Here is a 27,500-nt window from a genome sequence, read left to right as displayed (position 1 = left end):
ACATAATGTTCACTTCGAGATGAAAATAAAATGTTTCAGCTAATTTCACATAAAATTTCGCTGTTGCCTTATATGGCGTCGTAAGCGGAGGGAGGATTGACCACGGCAACTGTATCCCCGTGGACGCGGTAATGCCGCCAGCACACCTCACGTGGTGTACTGTAGGCATTACTGAACGGTATTTACAGCGTACCTTCGGCTCCCCTAGCTGTACCCACTCTTTAGTCGTTTACTTTACCGCCATTCCCGCTTACTTTCATCAATTTTGCCATCCAACCTCTCTGACTATTACTTCTTTGTGCAAATGTGGGGTTTTTCTCCCGGTTCCACCTTTAGATCTTCGTACATCGCCTTTCTTTTACGGATCTCTCTATCTTGCTGTCCAACCACTCCAACTCTCTTTCCCCCAGTGCTTGGCTTCACAGCCTGAATCTCGTCAAACCAAAAAAAAAAAAGTATGCTAATCATTCTAATTGTAGTAATTTTTTTTTATTATTCAGACCAAGGAAAATCTCACATCTCCAATCTTAGAATTTATCAACACAATGTCAATCTTTCTCTTTGTAAAACAACTCAGGTGCCCCTTCCCATCTAAAGTTAATTTCTGAACACTGAAACTTCACTGCTTTCAAGAGGCATGCATGCACAAGCATCGTTCATATACTAAAACCGACTTTCCTCTCCCGATCTCCGCTGGATAACAGCAGATTGTTGCTGCATCACTAACACCCATTTATGAGGAAGAACTGCAGATGACCTCACTCCGTTTCTTTCATCATTAATTCTCCCATTTAAGGAAGTGCCCTTGGGCAAGTCCTCAAGGAATGCCCTTTATGAGCATTTCACGTCTTCCAAACTATCAGCTCCAATTCTGCTGTGGAATGGAATGGAATGTAGGCTACTGTAAAATTTAGACCAAAGACCAGACACTGGAACCTATGAGGTCTTTCAGCGCTGAAGGGGAAATTGACAGTAAAAAAGAATCTAAAGGGGTAGCAGGATGAAAGCCTCGCATTTGTGCTATAACACAATTGTTAGGAGAGGTTGGAAAATAAGATGGAAGAAAGAGGATATGAAAGGGTTTGCAGCTAGGGACCGAACGGACACTGCAAAGAACCTTAAGTAATGCCTACAGCACACCGCGTGAGGTTCACTGACGGCACTACCCCCCTACGGAGCATTTTTCCTGCGACCCAAGCAAGTTTCATTTTCAGCAGCCACATTCTACCGGTTAAGGCAGTTTAAAAAATAATCTTCAAAGATCAGTTTTAGCTTATGAAGATACATGACAAGCGAAGGCCCTTCCTGCTCCACTGCCTGGCGCTCAAATCGTCTTTGAGGGAAATCGGAAACTTTATGGAAATTCGATTGACGAAAATTTCAAGTGACTTTTAGTACCTTTTTAACTGGCGCAGATCTATTTCTTGCACTGTGAAATGGAACTACTTTTGGAGGAAAGAGCAGAGAGATGTAAACACGAATACAAAAGTCAAGTATACAAGTTTCCTTGAGGGTGGCCTCAGAGGGAGAGTTTTTAGTGATTTGAAGGGCGAAGGGGGTAGCCCCATACCTTTTCTTAACCTCAGGTCACCCATTCAAAGCTAGACCGTCTGCTGGCGCTGGGCCGGGGTTGAACCCACTTTCCTTACTGTTGCCAGCTCAGCACCTTACCACTGAACCACAACCAGCATACACAGTAAATATATATATATATATATATATATATATATATATATATATATATATATATATATATATATATATATATATATATATATATATATATATATATATATATATATAACATATCTAGGGAAGGCAAGTGTATGCACAAAAAAATGTAGGTGAAAGGCATGAAAAGTGTGAGGAAGGTTTCAAGGTTTCAACGGGGCTTCTTTCTGAGTAGGTGTATCAAAGCATGGAGCTACCTATTGTAAAAGTACAAGGCTAAATTGTGATATATATATATATATATATATATATATATATATATATATATATATATATATATATATATATATATATATATATATATATATATAGCTTTACTCTTTACAATGGGCAGCTCCATACTTTGATATTCACATGATACACACATATATATACATACATGTGTGAGGATGCACGCGCTTGTGGTTGTGTGTGTAAGTTTTTCGTTTGAGGTTAAGATTCTATCGACAAACCACGGTAAGTAGTCTTATTCTCGTACTTACGGCAAGAATCGCCTCACCTCTTCTTGACCGTTCCTTTAATGTTATTTTGATTCGTAAAATTAATTATCACAATGATACGAAGTTGCGTCGGGTGGCTGCCCCCTTCATAACAATATAGAGTAATAAGGAAACGACTGGGGATGTCAAATCTCATAAGAAACCAAAGGTTCCCGGCTGAGATTTACGATTTACCAATTTCTTTAATGCGTTCCAAGGCCTTGCATTAAGTTATCACTGTGCGTAAAGTACCTCCAAACTGACAGCCAATCAAGTCTTACTGAAAGGTTGCCCAAGGTCGATTGACTTTGATATTCCCCTCCCCAATCTTGAGAAAAGCCTTCCAATCAACACATCGCATGCCCCGTAAGGAGATAGTGCCATCAGTGAACCTCAAACGGTCCGCTGTAGGCATTGCTAAAGGGTGACTGCAGCGTCCGTTCTAGCTGCAACCACGTTTTAGCCTTTTACCTCACCTCCATTCCGCCTTCCTTTCTTCAATCTTGCTGTCCAACACCTCTGTTACTCACAAGTGCAGCTGTGGGGTTTTCTCGCTATGATGTGGTTCGGATTCCACAATAAGCTGTAGGTCCCGTTGCTAAGTAACCAACTGTTTCTTAGCCACGCTAATACATTATGAATGTCAAGTTAAACTGATGGACAATTATGGCAGGTAACCTAACGGAATCCTTAAGTTAGTTTTGGGTCGGTTTTATTGCATTAACATTCTTACGTTTCTGTAAGTTTACTTCATTATACCGTGCAGATTTACTATCAAATTATAAGTGACGGACCACTTGTCGATTGTAATTCCTCTTCGGTGCTAGTGTTTGTGAATACATACGTACGTACATACATACATACATACATACATACATACATATATATATATATATATATATATATATATATATATATATATATATATATATATATTTATATTTATATATATATATTTATATTTATATATATATATTCCTAAGGCAATTAGTCTTCAAGTACTAACCAGCGTGAATGTTCTCATTACACTTTCTATTATTTTCGACGGATGTTCCGTGAATGAAAGACACTGTGGAGACGACTACTCTAGTCATGCTTGCTTAAACGACTGTAATGCCGTTTCCCACCTTAATTTTTTGGGTCTTTCGATGACCTGAATTACTCCCATTTGTAAAACTTAACTTCAGGGTCTTAACCCAAAACTTATCTCTCACTGGATGGGTCGATATCGTACTCGGCTAGCACTCTCCTAGGCCCGCGTTCGATTCTCCGACCGGCCAATGAAGAATTAGAGGAATTTATTTCTGGTGATAGCAAATCATTTCTCGGTATAATGTGGTTCAGATTCTACAATAAGCTGTAGGTCCCGTTGCTAGGCAACCAGTTGGTTCTTAGCCACGTAAAATAAGTCTAATCCTTCGGGCCAGCCCTAGGAGAGCTGTTAATCAGCTCAGTGGTCTGGTAAAACTAAGGTATACTTTTTCTTCACTTAATGCCACTTGCATCAGACTCCCCGGACTTGCAACAAGTTTTGGGGCAGTGATGTTTGGTCTGAGGCCTGGGATACTAACCAACTTTTGACTAAGGGGCTATAAGTTTTTAACCAGGTGGAGATGACCTTTGATTTGCAAGGAGGTATTAATTAATATTTTAATTGCAATGATGATTATCTTTTTTTTTATCTGTTGGTGAAAAGTTTTCTCAACCTGTCGGCGAAAACTTTTCTTAAAACGTGATAATTTTCATAACCGGCAGGTGAAGAGAATTTATCACCAGCTGGTATAATTTTTTATAATTCTGTCTTCTTCAAACTGGAAATAATAATATTTAACCATTTAAAGATAACTTTTTCCTAACGGTTAGTGACGAGCCTTTTTTTTACTGACATCTTCAGTGACAACGCTTCTTTTTCTTTTCCACAAGGTGGTGATAACTCCACACCTGGCTTGTTATGGGACAGCTGAGAACCGGGTGGCTTCCACAGTGGAGTGCTTCTGTCGGAATTACCCAAGATACCTTGAGGGGAAACCTCTGATCGGAAGCTTCAGCTGGGAAGCTGGATACTGAACGAGGGCTTGATATGAAGACTTCAGCTGAATGGGATCCGCAACAGGGCTTCGAGATAGATGAGAGTTAGGAAAAAAAAAAAAAAATAATTGAGGTCTGTGAATCCTACAAAGGCTGAAATTGAATTAATCATGTGTGACCTGAGGTGAACAACAAATACATTGATGTTTATAAACAACATAATATTTGTATCTTGTTTATAATTATATACACAATGGACTTTGCTTGCTAATTTGAGTATGCACACCATACATTATTCAAAACTAACACTGAAATATGTAATCAAACTACATACTCTCACACGCTAACTATGTACCATATAACCACACAAAGCACGCTACCTATTTCAAGATTAAACACCAAATTAAAATAAGCTTTCTGACACAAAGCTCACTTACAAAATAAACTAAGTGTGTAGGCTATATATAACCCGTACACACGTTACAATACGTCTTCATGTATAAAGTTCAATAACTAATTAAATCAAGATTACAAGCAAAATTTTCACTTACAAGTTGAAAAAAAAAAAAAGTAAAAAATGCGCCGAAGTTTCTTCGGCGCAATCGAGTTTTCTGTACTTCGTATAATCAAGACCACCGAAAATAGATCTATCTTTCGGTAGTCTCGGTAAAATGCTGTATGAGTCGCGGATCATGAAACTTTAACCACGGCCGGGTGGTTGCCTGGCCTATATCGTTACCAGATGCATGATTATGGCTAACTTTAACCTTAAATAAAATAAAACTACTGAGGCTAGAGGATTGCAATTTGGTATGTTTGATGATTGGAGGGTGGATGATCAACATCACAATTTGCAGCCCTCTAGCCTCAGTAGTTTTCAAGATCTGAGGGCGAACAGGAAAAGTCCGGACAAACAAGTGTGGACGGACAGACAAAGCCGGCACAATAGTTTTCTTTTCAGAAAAGTAAAAAGTTTAAATACACGATGCAAAATAGCAAGTAACAAACGAGTACATAGTACACAACAAACTTGAAACTTTGCCCCAAGCATACATACACAAACGCATGCAATACATACGCAGTGTAAGATGTAAATGCGTGCACTTAATCTCTTTACAACTTGCGAAAATAACTGATATACATCAAGAGTGCTCACCTGACACTTGTCATGTGCGAACACTGGCAATATTCAGAAACTGTTTTGCGTACAAACATATAAACAAAAATCCTAATAAGCCAACAGGTAGATAGTTCATAAACATGAAGAAGAAGAAGGATACCCGCCGAAATATACAAGGAAATACATAACTGTGTTTTTGTGGTTACTAACCTTTTCCGCTTCATTTTCCAAATAAAAAAAATCCTAAGTGTAATTAACTATAACTCATCGATTTGAAAATGTTTATACTTGTGCCTCTGTGACTGCTGACCTATACCGCTCCCTTTACAAAATGGGAAAAATAATGTTTATTGTAATAAAGCATACACTCTGCCACTGGAGTTTAAGTCCTCATGCCGTCTCTTCGATCTGTTGCGAGAGGAAACGCCGGGCTTGAAAAATCCACGCGAATCTGATGCTGAGGGCCGAGCGCCCATGTTTTCTTTTTCCTAAATGACAAAATACATAATATACCTTTAACACTGGAACATTTCGTATACAGAATAAATATCGTCAGGTAATTCTCAAGCTGGCAATGGGAGTATAACAGGAATATAGAGATATTAGATCGTTCATTCATGATATTCTAGTAAAAAAAAAAATAAACTTCTCAAGAGAGTTATGACGAAGGGGCATAACAAACTATTAATTTAACGTTTTGACAACATAACTTAGCGCTGATAAAGGATGAAACAAAAAATAAATATTACGAAAAAAAATATCACAAAGAAAAGAGGGATAATAATTGTGGTAACATATAACAAAGACCGAGATGCAGAAAAAATCAGATTAATGGGCTGTTATGTTTATTGCTGCTGCTTGGTGCAAATATATATATGTTATAGGGAATGTGTCAGATACAGGGATTTCACGAAATCCCCAGGGAATTTATGAAATGAGCAACTAGCTTACGAACGTTTGATTCCTGAGGTCTAGTACTATACACGGCGAAACAGCGATTCATCTACACTGTTTCGCCGTGTTTAGCACTAGCCCCTGGGGGGTCAAATGTATTTCACCGTGTTTAGTTCTAGCCCCTGGGGGGTCAAATGTATTTCACCGTGTTTAGTACTAGCCCCAGGGGGATCAAATGTCCCTAAATGCATTTGACTCCCCAGGGGCTAGTACTAAATACAGCGAAACACATTTGACCCCCAGGGGCTAGTGCTAAACACGGCAAAACAGTGTAGATGAATCACTGTTTCGCCATGTTTAGTACTAGCCCCCGGGGATCAAATGTTCCGAAGGGAATTGGTCATTTCACAGAATCCCAAGAGATTTCGTGAAATCCCTGATTTCACACATTCCCTGTAGCACATATAAATGTCTTTTTACCACAATCCAACAGCAATCTATGATGCTGAAGAAGCCCCCAAGAACAAAATTAACAACAGAAACGTATATACTTCAGCTGACCCCAATTTGGCTTGATCATTTGTAGATCATTTAGGTGGTTACTAAAGCAGTGAATTTGGTAATCTGGAGGGAACAAAATAAGTAAGACCTGGCGATAATGAGGATGCAGAGATGGAGTGGAATGACGAGAGGAGATGGGATAAGGAATGAACATATCAGGTGATTAGCAAAATTCACTTTAGTGTCAATATGTATGAGAGAGAGAGAGAGAGAGAGAGTGGAATTTTCTCTAAATATCACGTTTACGAATACTTGACTAAATAGTAAAGTCCTTACTACCGATGCCTTCGACAAATTTCTCTACAAAATTATACTTTATCATCGCAAGTTACCAATTTATCAGCCCCCCCCCCAAAATGCACCCTGTAATAACACTTCAGAAAACTAAGTAAGTCACCCTTAAAATTACAATTTTCTATTACATAGTTCTGGTTTTCTCTCCTTTTGTTAATGGGGGATACATAAAATTCACATCAAACGGAGTCTTTTACAACAGGCTATATCCAGTATCCATGGGGTTTCTACCCGGGTAACATGCTTTTCCAACCCACTCCCCTCAAAAAAAAAAAAAAAAAAAAAAAAAAAAAAAAAAAAAAAAAAATCTCGTAATTACAAAATACGTACATGGGTTGGAGGTAGCCTAAGCAACCTTATCTCATAAAATCACTGCTCAGAAACTAAGATCCATAGTGACAAAAGGCTGGATTTCTTCCTCCTGAGTAATTCACCAATTGAATAAAGAGATTGAATTGTATTCTAGGTGGCTCTGCGGCTGTCAAGAGAGGGAACCTAATCATTCCCCAGAACACGTGTTCAGATTAGTTCCACTCGGGAACTATACTGGTATTCAAAGTACCTGTATTTATGCTTCCATTAATAATGTCTTTCCTAATAAAGAGTAATCAATTCAGCTCACGGGGGACAGTCTGCCATGAAGTTTCCCATTAAAACTTACATTTGCAAGATATATACAACAATGTTTTAAAGTACAGCATTCCGAAGCAGCGGGAAATTACAACCAAACTTTTCTTTGCCCCGATGGACCTACAATAATTCAGTACAAACGCTTTGGGAGTAATTTGGTTTTGTAATAAGCCATTCGAATTGGCGTATAAGGCTTCCTAAATTATCATATAAAATCCTCAGTTAGAGTCAGTCTGCTACTTCAGCCTACAATACTATAAAGCACAGGAAAAACACTGGTAGAGTTGCAGACGAAAATGATAATGATAAATGACATAAAATACATGAAATAATTGATGTTTTTTAAGTTTTGTATGGTTAAACTGATTACGTTCAGGTATTGCAGATCGCGGTACGTTCCATACAAGTGCCCAATTTAAGTACGCCTAGCAACTGATTCTCATCTGTCAAAATACTACGTAATCGCTGATACATTTGCAATCCAATCACCAGAACATAGGTTACTGTCACGAATCGAGAAAGGTTTCGTTGCTTTCGTAATTTTTTCCATATTTCTAATGGACACTGAAAATGGCAACAACAGGTTTACAGTGCTTAACGTTTTCGCAAGGAATGTCTTAACAAGGTACATTTAAAAACTGCTTGAGGCAGCTGGTGATAATAAAAAAAATTATTTCGCAAATATTATAAGAGCAGTTTCTGCCAAAATTTGTGGTTTACAGGAACACAAACACATTAAGTGAAAAGCGGGGGAGCCATTGAGCGAGAGACAGACTGCTTTCCAATTCAAACAAGTAAAATCTGCGACGACGTTTCTTCGGCGCAACCGAGTTTTCTGTACAGCGTATAATGCTGTATGAGCCGCGGCCCATGAAGCTTTCAGCCACGACCAGGTGGTGGCCTGTCCTATAGCGTTGCCAGACTCACGATCATGGCTAACTTTAACCTTAAATAAAATAAAAACTACAGAGGCTAGGGGGCTACAATTTGATATGTTTGATGATTGAGGGTGGATGATCAACATACCAATTTGCAGCCCTCTAGCCTCAGCAGTTTTTAAGCTCTGAGGGCGGACAGAAAATGTGCGGACGGACAGACAAATAGCCATCTGAATAGTTTTCTTTTACAGAAAACTAAAAAGTCAGGAATCGAAGAAAGTTGAATTAGCTCATCACTTGAGTCAAGTGTGCAGTCTTTTACATTCTGATAACATTTTCTATCGTGGTTTTCGATGCCAATAATGTTCCTATCTCAAGGATTCTGGGTATTGCCATTAGATATTACTGTATTTCCCTGAATTAAATTGAATTGAATATAGAATTTACGCCAAAGGCCAAGCACTGGGACATATGAGGCCACTCAGCGCTGAAACGGAAACTGACAGTAAAAGTTTGAAAGGTGTAACTGGAGGAAAACCTCGCAGTTGCACTATGAATCAATTGTTAGGAGAGGGTGGAAAGTGAGATGGATGAAGGAGAATATGAAAGGAGGTATAGTAAAAGGAACGAAAGGGGTTGCAGCCAGGGGCCGAAGACACGCTGCAAAGATCCTTAAGTAATGCCTACAGTGCACCGCATGAAGTGCACTGACGGCACTAACCCCTTACGGAGAGTATTTCCCTGTTTAACACGCTGCACATAAAAGACTGCCACGGAATTTAGATTTAATAATAATAATAATAATAATAATAATAATAATAATATAATAATAATAATAACAATAACATAAATACAATCAAATTAAAAGGGGAAGACGGCTGGGAGTGATATTTTTTGGCAACTTTTAATGGAAGGTACAACGACATTTAAACGATTTTTGGGACGGCTCTAGCGACATTAATTTTGAAGATTTGATATTGCAACTTAGTCTGAGTTGTCAGCGGCTCCTCCTCTCGACACAGAAGTATAGTTGGCTTTGGAATCAACTGCAACTTCGTCATTTCAACAAACTCACAGAGAGAGAGAGAGAGAGAGAGAGAGAGAGAGAGAGAGAGAGAGAGAGAGAGAGAGAGAGAGAGAGAGAGAGAGAGGTCATTAAGATGTTAACAGAAGCATATACGTATCTCCATTCGCCCTCATCCCCTCACCGATGATTTCATTAGCAGTTGGTGAGGAGGAGGAGGAGGAGGAGGAGGGGGGGGGGGGAGGGGATACGTTATGACTGTTTACGCAGGTGATTAGTTAAAGGGAGTGGGAATGACGCTCGCTTTAGCGAAATTACCCAAAGGGATTTTGAAGTTTTCAGACAGAGAAACGCGACGGCTACGTAAGCAGTGCCTGGGACTTGGCAGCTGATCTAAGGCGAGAGATGAGGTTCTGTTTTGATTGCCAAAGCGATTCGGTAATTGACTGGAATGTGCTGAGACGAATATTTGTTGAGGCTCAATATGGGAAAGGTTAGATAGCTTGTTCATGATACAAATACTTGAATAAAGTATGACCTCAGAAACGGAAAATTGATTGGAACATATTATCAGTCATAAACAGTCCACAAAATATGAAAAATAAAATAAAAAGATGGCACGAATATCAGCAGAAATTATAGGCATCACACACAAATGAAATAACAGGGGCTTTTACCAATACACCACAAATAAATATATACACTAAATGTACGATAATACTCTTCAGTACGGTCTGAAAATGCATTTGTCGAGAGCCACCAAACTAGTTTTACTCAGTGTTGCTAAAGCTATGAATGTTCCCTACTGACCGCTGACCAGCTTCTTATTTAAGACTATTCCGACATGAAATTAATGTCGAAGAACGAAACATTCTCGTTTTTGCAAAGATGGATAACGCCAACAAAAATATTCCCCAGACAATTAGCGTTTGTGAAACTACAACGGAACAAAGACAGCTATTCGTAGCATGATCATAGTCAAATTTGCTAACCTAGCTGTCACTTGAAAGGCCTCCACAGGTGAGTCAAAATCACTTTGGCTCTCAGCTACGTACTGGTACCCATCTACGGCTGCTGGGTCGACTAGGTAAAGTGAGCAGCAAGAGGGTAATCGAACCCCTACACCTTACAAATGCAACCTCAGTTCTCTATCACTGGTGGAATGTATGAAAGGATTGTTGTACCAACTCTCCTTTATGTAAGTGAAGTGTTTATGTTGTATTATAATGAAAGAAAAATGCTCAAGTGAAGTGTTCATGTTGTATTATAATGAAAGAAAAATGCTCAAGTAGTTCAGATGAATTGCCTGCCTAGTATATATATATAGCGTGGAAAGAACTGAATTAGTCGGATATGGGAATAAATACACTAAAAGAAAGGTAAAAAGTATAGTGCAGATGAAAGAATGCGGCTAATTGTTGTGAGATGGTTCGGTGAAAATTATAATTCGGAAATGTTAGGAGGAAAGAGAAGAGGAAGACTAATAAAAAAAAAAGGGGGGGGGGTGGATAGACTGCGTAAAGTGTCTTAGAAAGGAATGACCTCAATGTTCAGGAAGTATGTGAGTCAGTGCAATATAGAGGTGAGTGGCTGAGTGTGTGCGTGAGTGTAGGGGTTCGATGCACTTCTGGTAAAAATTCTGTTTAGGTGTATGAAGTGGATAGTGTTGAAGAAGCTTTCTGCACAAATGGTTCATCTACGATTCAGTAGTTTAAGTAAGAATGTGGAAGTGACTGTTACGCTGTTGAAACCGCTTAATGTAGATATTACCTTTTCTTTAACGTCTTCCTTGTGGTACTTTCCATCTCACTCTTTCTCTTTGCCTGTTTATCTATCTATCTATATATCTATATATATATATATATATATATATATATATATATATATATATATACTGTATATACAGTATGTATATATATATATGTATATAAAATATACAGATCCCCAGGGTATCCCCAAACTAACCCTCACCCCCCTCCCTCTACCCTTGCGTATATGTGCTCAAAGTCCATGGAAGTAACTTTCTCTTCTCTCCCCATCGAAAGATAATTGCTCTGCCATGCAAGATAAATGGCAGTTGTTGGGATGAGAGTCTGACGTCTTATTAACTCTCTCTCTCTCTCGTAGGCCAGAGAGAGAGAGAGAGAGAGAGAGAGAGAGAGAGAGAGAGAGAGAGAGAAACAATATCCGTAGGGTGTTCATAAAAATGACTAGTAGCGTATCACTTTTCTTCAATATTCTTGAACATTACTGCTCATTTCTATGAGAGAGAGAGAGAGAGAGAGAGAGAGAGAGAGAGAGAGAGAGAGAGAGAGAGATATTTGCTCACCTTCTCCCTCTATTTTTTGTTACTTGTCTTTTCTTACTCTCTCTCTCTTCTTGACTATCATATTCATCCTCACTTATTCTTTTACATGATCTTCTCTTCCGTCATTCATCTGCATCTCAAACGACATATTTTGTTTTCTTTGTTTTCTAACCTTCTCATTTTCTTAATCCACCACTTTACCGTATTTATTCCCCAGTGTTATCCTCCAGGAAAAACAAGACAACCACACATGCATAAATTATGTATGAGGGAATAAATGCATGAATGTTTGTATACACAGATAGAAATACAGAAAAAAGATAAACTCTTCATAGGGTTATAATTATATCTTACAATGAAGCAGATAAAACTGCAGTAAATGTATGCACATACTCAGAACATACACAAACATGCAACTATACACAGAATATAAAACACATGATTTTCCATACTACCACGCGTATCATATATGACCTATTTCAAGACGGCCTTTGGCCTGACTCAGCTGACTGACCTGTCTGTAGAAGCTACTGCGATTACATCAACTTGAAAATGATGACCTAGCAACCAAATTTTACTCTCTCTCTCTCCCTGCATGGAAATGAGCAATAATGTTCAAGAATATTCAAGGAACGTGATACCCTACCAGCCCTTTTTATGAAAACCCTAGGTACACTGTTTCTCTCTCTCTCTCTCTCTCTCGTTACAAAGTCAGGGGTTACAGCGAGACACCGATCTAATTAAATGAAGAACGAAACTTTTTCTCAAACTTTCTATCATTTTCGGAACCCCTGAAACAACTTTGGGGACCAGTTTGTCTACTCGAAGATATTTAGAGCCAATTAACATTCTTTTAAGAAATTCAGGTCGTGAAGGAGGCCTCTTCGGAGGGACAAATAAAGGAGAGAGAGAGAGAGAGAGAGAGAGAGAGAGAGAGAGAGAGAGAGAGAGAGAGAGAGAGAGAGAGAGAAAAATTGTAGGTAACCTGGTTTCACGACAACCAAAAGAAAGAGAGAGAGAGAGAGAGAGAGAGAGAGAGATTGGTTGAAGGTTAGAGAGAAACTGTAGGTAATCTGGTTTCACAACAATCAGTGAGAGAGAGTGAGTGAGAGACAACAATCAGTGAGAGAGAGAGAAGAGAGAGAGAGAGAGAGAGAGAGAGAGAGAGAGAGAGAGAGAGAGAGTTATCTGGTTTTTTACAAAGAGAGAGAGAGAGAGAGAGAGAGAGAGAGAGAGAGAGAGAGAGAGAGAGAGAGAGAAGATACTGGTCAATACAAATTTCAACTCGCTGGACTATGCAAAAACTATTTTCATATCTCTCGAAAAAGGAAAAAAAAATCTTCTTTGAACAAAGTGAACAAAGTTCACGAACATCGGTGGGAGTGGGGAAGTCCTCTCTACGTAGGAAAGCGAGGAGAGAGGGGAAAGAGTAGGTGGAATGATAGCAGTATTTGGGAAGGGGGGGAGGGGGACTGAGGGGTTTGACGAGATAGAAGGAAAAAACAAGCATATAAATACATATTTAATTTTAATATATATATATATATATATATATATATATATATATATTTTCACGATATTGCCTTGTTATATGTATATCCTTCCATAGTTTTTATATATTTACTCTTCTACTTATCATGTATTATGTGTAATGATAATAATTGTTGAAATATAATATGTAGTGTAATGTCAAATCACAAAAGAGTTAATGCTTTAGATAACTTAACAGCGTGATTCAGGACTATTAATATGTTTTAATAGTAACGTAGTGCTGTATGTGACCCACATTATATCCCATAGCAACAAGCGTTCTGTACTCGTGATGTCGCGTTTTGGTTCGGTTGTTGTGAGAGGATAACGAGGTAACTAGCGCGGGAATAGCAATCGAGTCATGGGAAGCTTTGTCCCATATGAGAAGACGAAAGATTTCATGTTTCATGCACTGTTCTGAAAACCAACTTTGGTTCTTCGTCTGTTTTGAAAGCGTGCCTTTTGTGGTTGGCCAGTCACTGTCTCGTTAGGAGCTTCGTCCCATATGATTTTCTGCTCAAATCGTATATGCCTTTTTGAGAGTAAATGCATATATATCAATTGATTAAGTCATGATTTGTAGGATTGTGTTGCTTTGATCATGTATTGTTCTGCCGTCGCCTGGTTGTTTCATTTCCCACTGGAATCCAGAAATTTGCTCATTCTGATTTTAGAGACCATTGAAGTTGGTTCCCTCTATCTCTTCCTTCAAAAGAGAGAAGTTAACGTAGAATATTTGTTTGGTCACTGGTTCAATCTTAGCTTTTGAGATCTGACTTCAGAAAAACCGTAACATCGCCAGATAAAAAGTGTGTTTTGTGGATTTTGCAAAAGTTTTCACAAGCTTGTGTAAGGCAAAGTGAATTTTACTTATTATTACCATGGTATAAAAAGGTATTTTAGAGAAATTTTGCTTTAGTGAAATTATTATTGGTAAATCTGTCATGTATTTTTGTGTGTTCTTGTGTTTGCAATCTCTTGATTTTTCACATTTTATATTTTGGTGATTTAAGATTTATTTACTTAGCATTTTAAATATTTCTTGATAATTAAAGTTGCATACTTGATTTAATTTTCACTTATTAAGATTTTCTTTTCAAATCTTGAGTAATTCTTGATAGTTTAAATTTTGCTTAAATTAATTTCTTGTTAAATTATAGTTTTGTGATTTAGTTTTGTTTAATAATTTAACTCGAGAATTAATTAAAATTTTTGTGTTGTTTTCTAGTAATAGTAAATTTTTCAGATTGTGAATTCTAATTATAAATTTTGAATTTAAAAATTAATGTTTGTATTGAGTGTTTTTAAAAAAGTGTTTCGTTTATTGACCACCCAGTGGATAGGATTAATTGTGTGCTTAAGGCAAAGTGATAATGTTTTGTTCCTTTAGTTTTGCTGAAGTGAATTAACACAAGGGAAACAGTTAAAGCTGTTCGATGGAGTGATGCCCTTTTATTCTAGTATATTTCTTGTTTAATGGTTGATACCTCACACTATTTTGATAAACTTAGTTTGATTTTTTCAAGTGATTAATTAGCTTTTTAATGGATCACTATTACCTTTAGAGTACTCAGTTGTAATTTTTATTGTTACAAGAGTTCAGGTATCTGGCTGAATTTTGTGATTAGTTGTGTAATAACCAGGTACTTGGAACGCATCGTGACATATATATACATAAATACAGGTATATATATATACAGTATATATACACACACATATATACTGTACATAATATATATATATATATATATATATATATATATATATATATATATATATATAATATATATATATATATATATATATATATATATATATATATATTTATATATATATTTATATATATATATATATATATATATATATATATATATATATATATATATATATATATTACATACATAAACATATAAGTTAAATTCTATTAGGTATATGTAATGCAGTATATATAAGCACACTACATACATGAAAATACAAACTATTACTATACAAAGTACCGTATATTCCTTTTTAACTGCGAGGAAATTTTCTCTGCTGATCATAATCGTGACGACTAATCAAAGCTAATTATGTACCTTATTTCTGAAAAAAAAGGGAGAAGACTGAACCCTAACCATGATGGAAATCATAAGCCCACCACATAAAAGCAGAATTTTGAGGTGATTAACTGATTTGATATAAAAACTGGCGTTACTAGAGCATGGGATCAGATTGGCCAAGGGCATGGAAGCATATTATAATTACTCTAAACCTTTATCTCACGTTCGACTTTGTCACAATTTTATCAGGGTTTTATTCTATCTATTACAATAAACTTAAATTTCTTTGCAGAGCACCAATAAGTATGCAGAAAAAAAATTAAAAAAGATTGTAATGAACACATCTATTATTCTAAAGGATCCTCTCTGTAAACACTTTTTACTAATATAAAATCTGCTCTTAAAACTCCTCTTAACTGAAGACTTGAATCAAAAACCCTTTTACAACCAAGTCTTTAATATAAAGGAGTACTCTCATAATTTAGACTTTTTTCCTTCTAGATGAGACTTAATTACATATTCTCCTCTATTAGACGTCCTTTGCCTAATGACTTCATTCTAATTAGAGACCTGTAATTTATGCATTCTATTCAACAAAAGTTTTAATGAAAGAGTTGCACCTATAAAGTCTTTCTCTTCAAATGAGACAATATCATAATTCCAGACATTATTTCTCCTGTAAGAAGACTCTCACTTGTCAACAATATTTATTCTCAGTAGCCTACATTTAAACGACTCTCTTCATGCTGGTATGGTAGCTATTGTCGTGGCATGCCGCTCAGATGTCGCGGGTTCGTGTCTCCCGCAGGGGGATGAAAAATCACTGACTCTGTACCCTGATCAGTTACTGCTGCAGTGTGGCGTCTGCGGTGACGGATTGAAACCAACATTTTTTGGAAGCTTGAAGTTTAAGTCAATGGCCCCTGTGTGCTTGTTCCATGTGAGTAGGTTTCATATAATGAAACAATAATAATGAGATTCGTAATATTTTCCCCATATAATATGAGGTCTTTATATTATTTTAAATTTCTAACAACGAATAGCACATTCATCAGAGAGTATCTAATTTATAAGCGACTTCGGTACCTTCGTAATTTATATAAATCGTCATTGAAACTTGCAAATAAACCGTCCGTTTTTTTGGCAAAGAGTCAGTTTTTTTTTTTAGTTATCTGCATCGACGGTGATTTTATCAATGAATTCCTGTTTAAGTTAAGTATTCAGTGTTTCTCTCACCATACATCCTGAATAGTGAGACAGACAGACTCGATGCTTTGCTGAAACAAGAAGTCCATGATAAAATCGCCGTCGATACAGATAACTCCAAAAAAATAATAATAAAAAAATAAATAAATAAATAAAAATAGCATATTCGACACTTTGCCTGAAAAAGGGACGGCTTATTTGCAAGTCTCAGTGACAATTTTTAGTTTTCTATAGAAGAAAACTATTCAGATGGCTTTGTCTGTCCTTCCGCACTCTTTCTGCCCGTACTTTTTCTGTCCGCCCTCAGATCTTAAAAACTACTGAGGCTAGAGGGCTGCAAATTGGTATGTTGATCATCAACCCTCCAATCATCAAACCAGATTGCAGCCCTCTAGCCTCTGCAGTCTTTATTTTATTAAAGGTTAAAGTTAGCCAAGACCGTTCGTCTGGCAAACTATAGGACAGGCCATCACCGGGTCACTGAACTGAGTTAGCTTGAGGTTTGGACAAGTCATGGGGGTGAAATCTGGGCTGCTTTGGCGTTAGGTTTGGAGAATGAAAAGTGAAAATTCAGAAAAAATAAAAAGAGAGAACTTGTCGTGGCGAAAGTTTCATGGGCCGCCGCTCATACAGCATTATACGCTGTACAGAAAACTCGATTGGACCGAAGAAACTTCAGCGCATTTTTTACTTGTTTTATTATGAGGTTACTGAAGTCGTTTATAAATTAGTATTCTATGATGAAAGTGCTATCCGTTGTAGCACGCAAGAGAACTGAATAAAACTTATAAGAAATAAAAAAATAATGCATATTCGCTACTTTGCCAAAAAAAGGGACAAACCCTTGGACGTCTAGTGCGAGCTGCAGTCATTCACAAGGGAATTACTGAACACCCTGAAATTAAATTACTCTAAGCTCCTGTTAAACAAGAAACGGATTGTTAAACTCTAGAACCAGCAGAGTAAGTGTATAACCTTATAATAATTCCTCACTGCAGTTAAATTGCAGTGAAAGTGACAGAAACGAATGTCTCGGCATCGACGACACGTCGAGTGCAAAATAACCAACAGCTCCTTGGAGTGACAAATGGACTTAATTCTCTTACGTTTCTTTTTCGCAGCGTGAAAAGACGACCAAGAAGTGATGAGAATTACAAGGAGTGCCATTTGTTTTCTTCGCTAGTCTTTATATATACTTTACACCCAACTTTTCAGACGCGAATGATAAACAAATAAATATTATAACAAACTCTCTACACGTTTTTAAAAACATCATTCTCTCTCTCTCTCTAACTCTCTTATATATATATATATATATATATATATATATATATATATATATATATAATATAATTAATATACTACATTTTACCAGTTAAAGTACGAATGTGTAAGTGATCATTGTGTCGTATTGTTAGGTTGGGGACTGCTTAATAATGGTATCAGTTATATATATATATATATATATATATATATATATATATATATATATATATATATATATATATATATATATATATATATATATGACAGGTAAATATTTTGTTCATAAAACACAGGAACCCCCAAACCACAATACCCAATTATCTACACCAGCCTTAATCATTGAAATCCCATTACCTAAAGACAACCAGCCGTCGCGACAGTCACCTTAATCAGATCTGAAACGTCCCCACGACAAATAACTACGAATATCAACTCTCCAACTAGCCTATAACATCGATCTAATCAACTATGTAACCGACGCAGGCAACGCGTCGAACGAGACTGCAATTTACCGCCAGACTGAATAACTGCCACTTGTAAGTGCTTCTGCGTTCATCTGTTTGGCAATTGCATGTGCGAGTCAGCATGCAAGCTGAAGGAAGACTTTTGGGTCTCAGAGTACGGTATAACGAAGCTTAAGGACTGCTTGAATGTTTAATGAAAGTCGTTTTTACCAAGGTGTCTGATTCGTCGGGTAATGGAATGGAGTGGAATATAGAGTTTAGGCCGAAGGCCAAGCACCTGGATCTGTGACGTCATTCAGCGCTGGAAAGGAAATTGACAGTAAAAGGTTTGAAAGGTGTAACAGGAGGAAAACCTCGCAGTTGCACTGAAATAATTGTTAGGAAAGGGTGGATAGTAACATGGAAAAAAGATAATATAAATGGAGGTACAGTAAAGGGAACGAGAGGGGTTGCAGCTAGGGGCCGAAGGGACGCTGCAAAAAACCTTGAGTAATGCCTACAGTGCACCGCGTGAGGTGCACTGGCGGCACTATTCCCCCTACGGAAGGTCGTCCAAAGACATTGCCAATTTCGCACAAATTTTGCTTCAAATAAATTACACAGTTGGTCCAAATTTGACAGCATAAAGAAAGGTTAATAAGTAATTTTATAATCTAATACTACTTCCCTACTTACGATGCGCTATATGGTTACAAAGAAATTCATACACTGGTTAATGATTAAATTTACACTTTTATATTACTTCCTTATTTATGATCACACATGATTTTAAAAAATCATACACAGTATGAGGTTAATAATAATTAATTTTGTAGATTTACGTCACTTCCTTAATTACGATATTACATGGTTAAAAAAAATTCTTAAAACTTTGAGTATCCACAATTAGGCACGTACGAGCAGGCATACAACCCTCTTCCATTCTTTTCTGGTTTTCTTCAGACGGAGCTAAATTGGGCATTTGGAACTGAACTGAATCTAGAATTTAGGCCAAGGCCAAGCACTGGGACCTATGAGGTCATTCAGCGCTGAAACGGAAATCAACAGTAAAAGGTTTGAAAGGTGTAACAGGAGGAAAACCTCGCAGTTGCACTATGAAACAGTTGATAGGAGAGGGTGGAAAGTAAGATGGAAGGAAGAGAACATGGAAGGAGGTACATCAAAAGGAACGAAAGGGGTTGCAGCTAGGGGTGGAGGCAGGCACGCTGCAAAGAACCTTAAGTAATGCCTACAGTGCACCGCACGAGGTGCACTGGCGGCACTATCCCCCTACGGCGTTGGGGCATTTGGTACCTAGCACATGGGACTATCTAAGGCCAAATCTTCAAGAAGGTGAAGTGTGAACAAGCAATACAAGTATAGTAAAACCATACGTTCATTTATTTGATATATATTGTACAGCATCCTATAAATTCAGATTTTCTAAGTCAAAGTTTAAAAAGTTCCTTAAGTTTAGAAAAATTAGAGGTTTCCGAAGTCCAGAGATGAATTTATGTGTCGCAGACGTTCTCCATATATGACAGAATGCTTTCAAAACTTCCTACTCTCTTAAAATAAGTTCTAATATCTTCATATTCTTTCTCTATAAATATCTTAAATGACCTTAGGTTAATAACTTGCCCAGATGATCTCAGAAGCCCTAAAAAAAATTGTGGGCTTCAAAAGTCCAAAAAGAATAAGAATATACCCAATATTTCCGAATGTACCCAATATATATATATATATATATATATATATATATATATATATATATATATATATATATATATATATATATATATATCATGCAAAGGCCAAGGTGACTAAAGTAAATAAAATAACCAGTAGATAACATGAAATGAAGTAAATTACAGAATGGAACAAATAAAAAAAAAGGATAAAAAACCGTGACCAACTCTCAAGGAAACGATAAAAGTTAATACGTTCCAATTCTCTCAACAGACTAGGCCTACTGACGTCACGACCTTTGTGACTCCTACAGATCAAAGGAAAAACTTCAGGAATCTTAGTTGTTAAACAGTCGACTATTTTCCGATATTCTCCTCATCCTAACCCTACTCCTACTCCTCAGGAGGCTCACACAAAGCTCCCAGGCTCTGTTAAACACTTCAGCAACTTCAGTAAGGTTGAGAGAGAGAGAGAGAGTCTGTCATATGGACTTACTTCTTACAGCCTATATCAAGCACTGACTGTAGTCCGCCATGTATTTTCTCAGGAGTACCGAAGCTGCTGTTTATTTACGTCAAAGGCAACATCTTTTACTCGGACTAGTGAACATCATTTGGGGGAACCGCCATCCCAGGCATGAAATCTTGAAAGCTTCGTGAATCTTTGGTATGACAGACCTACTGACTTTCGAAGCGCGTGACAATAATTGGAATGTTGTAATAATATCCTACAGAAACTCCTACTCTGACGTGATTGGCTAAGAAACCTGGTTGTGGAGCTTAAAACCTGGTTGTGGAGCTTACAGCATACTACCATTAGTCATGGGTGACTTCTACATTTTACTGAATTATCAAACGAGAGAGGGAAAAGTCCCCCAGCCCCATTTCATACCACGTTTCTTCAAACTGCGCATCCATACGGAAATTCGCAATATACCTGTTTTTATGTTTTTTCCAGACTAACAGAGAGCCGTTCGGTCAAGGGGCCTGTCAAATAAATCCAAATATAAATGCAAATTTGACGCGGGTCGGAGAGTAATATATCACTGTAAACATGGGGATGCTACGTATAGAAAACGCGTTTAAAGCGTTGCTAACCGAAACTGAATGACGGCGGGTTTCATAGAATTTGAGCGTCCTCTTTCTTTTCAAATATACATACAAATACTGTAAGTTTATGAAAGAATATCTATCAGAGTTTCGTAAATAACAAACACTTCAGGAAGCAATACGTCAGAGCACCCTCTGTCCTACAATATGACACTGCATATATGCCGACCGTTAGAGATAAAAGTGACAGGACGAACATCCATTTTCGGCGCTCAAAAGCTTGAGGCACCAGACATCCCATTACTCTTTTCTTCCTCTTGCAGCTCTAGTTTAGCTAAGGCCTTGCTCTTGGTATTTCAGTGCTGTAAATACTGCACGCTTTAAATATATTGGTTTAGCCACCAATAAAACACTGTTTCCTTTATGCCTTTATTTTTGTTACTAGAGATGATAAACCGGAACAGATTTTCGTTAATATTATTCGCATCCGCTGTGCTCAATCATAAGCTTATTAATCGTTCCAATAATGAGACAAATATGTGTCAGAGTAAAGTTGTCCGATTTGGTAAAGCAATAGACCCAACTTTCAAAGGCTGACAGATTTGGTAAAGCAATAGACCCGACTTTCAAAGGCTGACAGATTTGGTACAGCAACAGACCCAACTTTCAAAGGCTGACAAATTTGGTAAGGCAACAGACCCAGTTTTCAAAGGATGACAGATTTGGTGAAGCAATGGACGTAACTCTTGAAAGGTAAAGCCACTAAGCCAACTCTTGAAGGTTGTCGGAACCTTTGAAGCAATAGGCCTAATTATTAAAGGCTGACAGAAATGTTGAAGCAATAACCCTAACTCTTCAGCAGAGACAGCTGAATAGAAGCACGAAAAGAGATCCTAAACCTTCCAGAGTAACGACATAGTCATGTTCCGCACGACCTCCCGAGATGAATTATCAGTTCCACTTAATGGCATGTCCACAGACCTAACGTTACGTAATATGCTCAGCGATTGGGCTTAGTAAGTTTCACCTTTCCTAGGCTAATACGTGTTGCACTTTGTGGTCGGGTCTGTTTTTAAACTAAGAATTACATTTGAACATAACCTTACGCATGGGTTATAAAATGTTTTGTGCTGCAGTTTTCGATAAGAGCTGTTGACTACGAAAATAAGTTCTTCCATAAAAAGAATTCTTGACAGATAATATTATAACTAAGGAAAAAATTCGAACACAAATAACCAAAATGACAATATATAACAGCTGATTGTCTTCGTCAGGAAAAGCAAAACAAATAGCGAACTCGGAGACCACATTGTTATAAATCATTCACAATGAATGACAGATATATCCCTGAAAACTCTTCACCTCATTTACTTAATGACCATTTAATGACACAACTTATTGCTCTGAAAACATGTCTCATTACCCACGTATTACTGTTATTACCCATCATCATTACTTAGTTTAATTTGCTCTTTATCATAGATATGGTAATTTAATTTTCTTAACGCTTTCTTTGTTGATGAAACTCGTTATCTTACATGAACAGGACGGACTTAAGTAGTCACATGACCATGCACGCGCGTGTATGTATATACATATACATATATATATACATATTACTGAAAACATTCCAACAAGAAACTAATAGAGTGGACAGAACAAACAAAAAAAGTAAAATATAGAACAAGATTAACAAAAGTAGCAAATAAATTATGGTAAATACGTTCACAAGCCAATGATACATTTCGAAAAGTAAACCTAACAACATACAACGAATTAACACTTAGCATTGACGTCACCTCGCAACTGCAAACTCACCGAGACAACAGTGTCAATTATCCAGAGTTAATGATACACCCTGCAGCATTTTCTAATTGGAACATTGCATACAAAATAGTACAAATGAAGCTAAATTGCATTATATTAATGAGCGTTCCTAAGTTTTCCGTTATATAAGTACAAGTATCGGATCTTCGTCACCACTTAATTTGGGTCAGAGTCTAACGAAAATTTAAATCACGATATAAACTCTATCAAGGAATAGCGGGAACAGACGCTTGTCACCAAACATCATAATTAGACGTCTTAGTAACTTTCAGCAATCGAAGGTTTATTCAAGTGTACCTTAATTTATATTCAAATGACAAAACTCCCAAATTAATAGTTCTTACTACGTACCCAGCATATACTGACAACTGGCGCCTTTTTGTCTGATACTTGCAACATGAAATCGCGAGAATACATGTACCCTCCCCTCACCTACTAGCCAACCCCCACCTAGAGGCGACTATTAAAGCAACACTCCCCTCTCCACCCACCCACCACTACCACATACACGAGGAATTCAAAATTACCTCCTCTAACCACCACCTTCTGAAAAATCACATTCTGATATATCTCGGGGAAAAAAAAAAAAACCTGAAAACTTGATTGTTTCAACCGCGTTGGCTTAGACCATTTACAGTATAACGAAACCAAATAGAATCCTTCATTCGCTAACCAGGTAAACTCAACCTCAAAGACTTACCTGTTAAACAAACGCATTCAGCTGCCCACACCCTGTCGACTACGGCACCGAAATCAAAAACCCCTTACAATAAGGCAGAGCACTATATAGGCCTAGTCACCCTATCTTATTCGTACGGGGAAATGATTTACCATCGTGTTTTATAGTTTTGAAACTTGGTTTCCTCTCCTTCGTTTTGTGGTTACGACGCAAAAAGGCAACAGCAATTGTCAATTTCTCGAATTCCTATATTTGCAATATAGACACTATCATTATATAAAATTATGATGCAAACACATTACATAGTATGACTTCAACAGACGGTTGTAGTTGCTTGATACGCATTCTTTGCGAGTATACTGTACAAAGCATACATACCTCCTTCAGGTGACTATACATAATTATAAACAACAATTACAGTATAATGATTCATGTGTACTCCTCATGCTCCTTTAGTTATGAAACTATATTACAATATGCTCCAAACTGACCTTCAACAAAAACGATGGTTATAAATTTACACACTTAACTCATAAAGAAATTCAATACAAAACGATACAACGATGGTTGTAATGTTCGTTTGAAATTAAAATGCCATAAATAAGAGTTAATTGGCACCACAACGTACATTATGATTCAAAGGAGTCAATTGTCGCTATCTAAACTCGAACATAAACATTACCCATAATTCCAAGTTTAATGGTATAGCCTACAACCACCTAGGCTAACCTTGGGTTGCTGTCAGAACCAGTTACTAACACACTTATCGTAACTTTTTCTAGTTCTATCTCTCTTATCTGTTTATTACAAAAATTCGTTACATCTCTACCGAAGTCCCAAAACCCAACGAACCAATTCTGGAGAACCAAAAAGGCTTAGAACCTGCAGTATACTGAACCAACCCGAAAAGGTAACAGTGACACCTGTAGCCTACAGCAATTGTGACAGTTACAGCTGCTGACTCAGGAAAAATTATTATTTAGTGCATAACATGAAAACTGACACCTGGCAGCATCTAAATCGACAGTTGTTCTGATAAAACCTTTAGTAAATGGAATACTCACCTACAGAATCGGCTTGGTCCACGTCGAAGAAAAGCACTGGTCACATAGGCCTAGCTCATCTAATTTACATGATCTGATGGTAAGTATACTTAGGCCTCCATGTATCAACTTCAGGTAATTATGCACTAAGCCACGGGTAAACCAAGCTCATATTTATTACTTATGCGCAACTTCGTGGTTTTAAAAATGTATTTATACCGAAGTTAGCTATCGGTTACGTTTACGCTATCTAGGTTACGCTGTTGAAATTCTTTTCATTACTAGAGATGAGTGTATACGGGTTTCGCTGTTGACATGCGTTTCATTACCAAAGACAAGTGAAGTGGCTTTTAACCCCGGTAGGCATTAACTATTTTACAAGCTGATAGCTACAGTACTTCCAGACAGCAATCAGAATAGTCTACACTACATTAGGTTACTTCAGTAGATGATATACCTTGATAACCCATATCACTCGAGCCAGGCTAGTGACTTGCCTAATAGGCTATGCCTTGACTATATGTATCGTAAGTTTGAAAGTTCCGGGTACCAATAGTACAAACTCTATTTTAAAATTTAGACATTAAAAACATACCAACGAAATCTTAAAATTCACACGAAGAAAGTGACGAAATGAAGTAAAACATGAAAACGGGAACGATTAGCCTCATAGCCAAGACTGTACACAGGCTCTAACCACCTTTAAATTGTCACTTTGTTTACACTGGTTTTACGAAGCTTCCGCCGGATATTTTTCCTTTGCTGATTTTGTAACTTTGGTTAAATGATAATCAAGATGATAGCAAAATATCAAAATACGTTCGGGACAGTAGCACATTCACTAAGTTCAAAAGGAAACCCGGAGACTCCCGCCCAGTAACGAGTAGTAGAGACGTTGGTGGATGTTTACAGTCCTGCCAACTAGCACTGTTCATGCAATACTTGCGGAATGCATTTTAACACAAGATATCAATAATTTGTTTTATATTATGGTACTGACTTGAGTATATAGTAATTCTAAATTGCTATTATGCGAATAAAACATATAAAAAGTATGTGACAAACAGGACTGTGCAACCGGTAAGTTGGCTAGCCTTGTAAGTTGTAACTGTCCCATGAGGAGATGTCAATGTCGAGAGCGATTTCCTTGGAATTAACGATTGAGATTCTCTCTCTCTCTCTCTCTCATCATGTTACAGATTCCTTATATTATTAGGCAATATCTCTTTACAGTATTTGGTCAGCGAACGAGTTAATCCGTAACATATAACCAGCGCAGGATCCAGAAAACAACGCAAAAATCTAGAAAATAACAGACACAAACCTTGAGTTATTTGGGGATGGCTCCTTTGAAACATGTTTGTCACTTTATGGTTTATTATATATATATATATATATATATATATATATATATATATATATATATATATATATATATATGTATGTATGTATGTATGTATACCAACAGTTCTAGTAAAATGTAAAGAGACCATAAAGGAAACTACAGATAGGTAGATTGGAGACAGTCTGGACATTCCTTTGCACAACCACGCGCAGTGTTGTATGTGCTTAATGTCAGCTGAACTCCTGTTGATACTAGGAGACCCAGACCTACTTCGATGGCAACTACGAGAGGGGAGGCTGGAGATGAGTGCTGATTCGTGTAAGATAATGCGCAGGAAAAACATGATTGGGCGGAATTTCACATAGACCGTATGCGGCGTTTGAGGCGACGGTGTCGATAATTGTGAAATAGCTCATTATGTAATAAAAATACACGAAATAGTGCCACGCCCTAACAAATTATTTGCTTCATTATTATTTAGTTATATGATATTAATAATTATCCTGCCGTTATTCAGATGAACATGAAAAGGTATATTTCCTTGAAATAAAAAGGACTGACTCTCCAAAATGTGATATGTAAATTGGGATATTTCCCCTGAAACCATAAGTACTACTGGCTTCCGAAGATTCTTGTTGGGTGGGGGGAGGGGGGGTTGTCCTGCAAACGTTTCTTGATAGACTTGCCAAAAAAAAAGTATCTTTAACTTTTTGTTTTGCTCTCATTACCTCCCGTTCTTCAAGAAACCGTGTTTATTCGGTCATTAGAGGTTTCTCTCTCTCTCTCTCTCTCTCTCTCTCTCTCTCTCTCTCTCTCTCAGTAGGCAAGTTACTGTAGGTTGCGTGTTGGCGTCTGTGCGCGTTTTTTCTTCCAGACAACCAATTTTTTAAGAAGATTAAAACTTGTTATGATACCGATCAGTTTCATTTTCTGATATCGAGGAAACGCCTTTAATCTACAAAGAAAACATACACAAATTATACATACAGCATGCATTTAGATTACTGTACATGTAAAGTCAATGTAACTTTTATGCATGTATTCATGTAAGCGTGGTATTCCTAGACAGAAAACGAATTTCTATGATATAATCATTCGCTTTGCTGCTCCATCGGGACTTATTGTGACACCACCAGACTAACGAGGTAAATTGCAAGTGGCTGTGATAGTCATCGGCGTCTAGTATTATTAATGAGTGGTCACCTACCGTCATTTGTCGGTGACTATCGTTATATATATATATATATATATATATATATATATATATATACTGTTTATATGTGTGTACTTACATACATAGTAATTTTCTTTTAAAAAACCCAGAAAAAAAGAGATAACATTGTTGCTACTTCGCAGAACAACGACAGGGATAGCCTGACAGACTCATCTTCATTAGGGAGTAAAAATAATAGTTTCATTACTTACCTAAGGCCACTC

General features: G+C 37.2%; 3 protein-coding genes across 6 annotated transcripts in view; 2 read left to right on the top strand and 1 right to left on the bottom strand.

Annotated features, from left to right (window-relative positions):
* Positions 1–5,731, top strand: part of LOC136845240 (glyoxylate/hydroxypyruvate reductase A-like) — an 84,233-nt gene extending 78,502 nt beyond the window's left edge. Inside the window, exon 10 of one of the 2 annotated variants that reach the window (XR_010855122.1) lies at positions 4,134–4,328. Coding sequence is in view for 1 of the 2 variants with exons in the window: in XM_067115330.1 (XP_066971431.1) it covers positions 4,134–4,277 (144 nt within the window). In the remaining variant the exon portion in view is untranslated. Of the gene's footprint in view, positions 1–4,133 lie in introns of both variants that reach the window. The other variant, XM_067115330.1, reaches the window with a different exon arrangement.
* The window catches only part of LOC136845238 (uncharacterized), a 211,881-nt gene extending 186,263 nt beyond the window's left edge, over positions 1–25,618 (bottom strand). For all 3 annotated transcript variants that reach the window (XM_067115326.1, XM_067115327.1, XM_067115328.1), the window contains exon 1: positions 24,740–25,618. The gene's annotated coding sequence lies outside the window, so the exon portion shown is untranslated. The remainder of the gene's footprint in view (positions 1–24,739) is intronic.
* Positions 24,386–27,500, top strand: part of LOC136844773 (acid-sensing ion channel 5-like) — a 27,397-nt gene continuing 24,282 nt past the window's right edge. The window contains exon 1 of the mRNA XM_067114010.1: positions 24,386–24,818. The gene's annotated coding sequence lies outside the window, so the exon portion shown is untranslated. The remainder of the gene's footprint in view (positions 24,819–27,500) is intronic.

Source organism: Macrobrachium rosenbergii, chromosome 13 (assembly GCF_040412425.1).
Source record: "Macrobrachium rosenbergii isolate ZJJX-2024 chromosome 13, ASM4041242v1, whole genome shotgun sequence".
Lineage (NCBI taxonomy): Eukaryota > Metazoa > Arthropoda > Malacostraca > Decapoda > Palaemonidae > Macrobrachium > Macrobrachium rosenbergii.
Note: the sequence above shows the minus strand (reverse complement) of the source record. Positions and strands in the feature narration are given on the sequence as shown.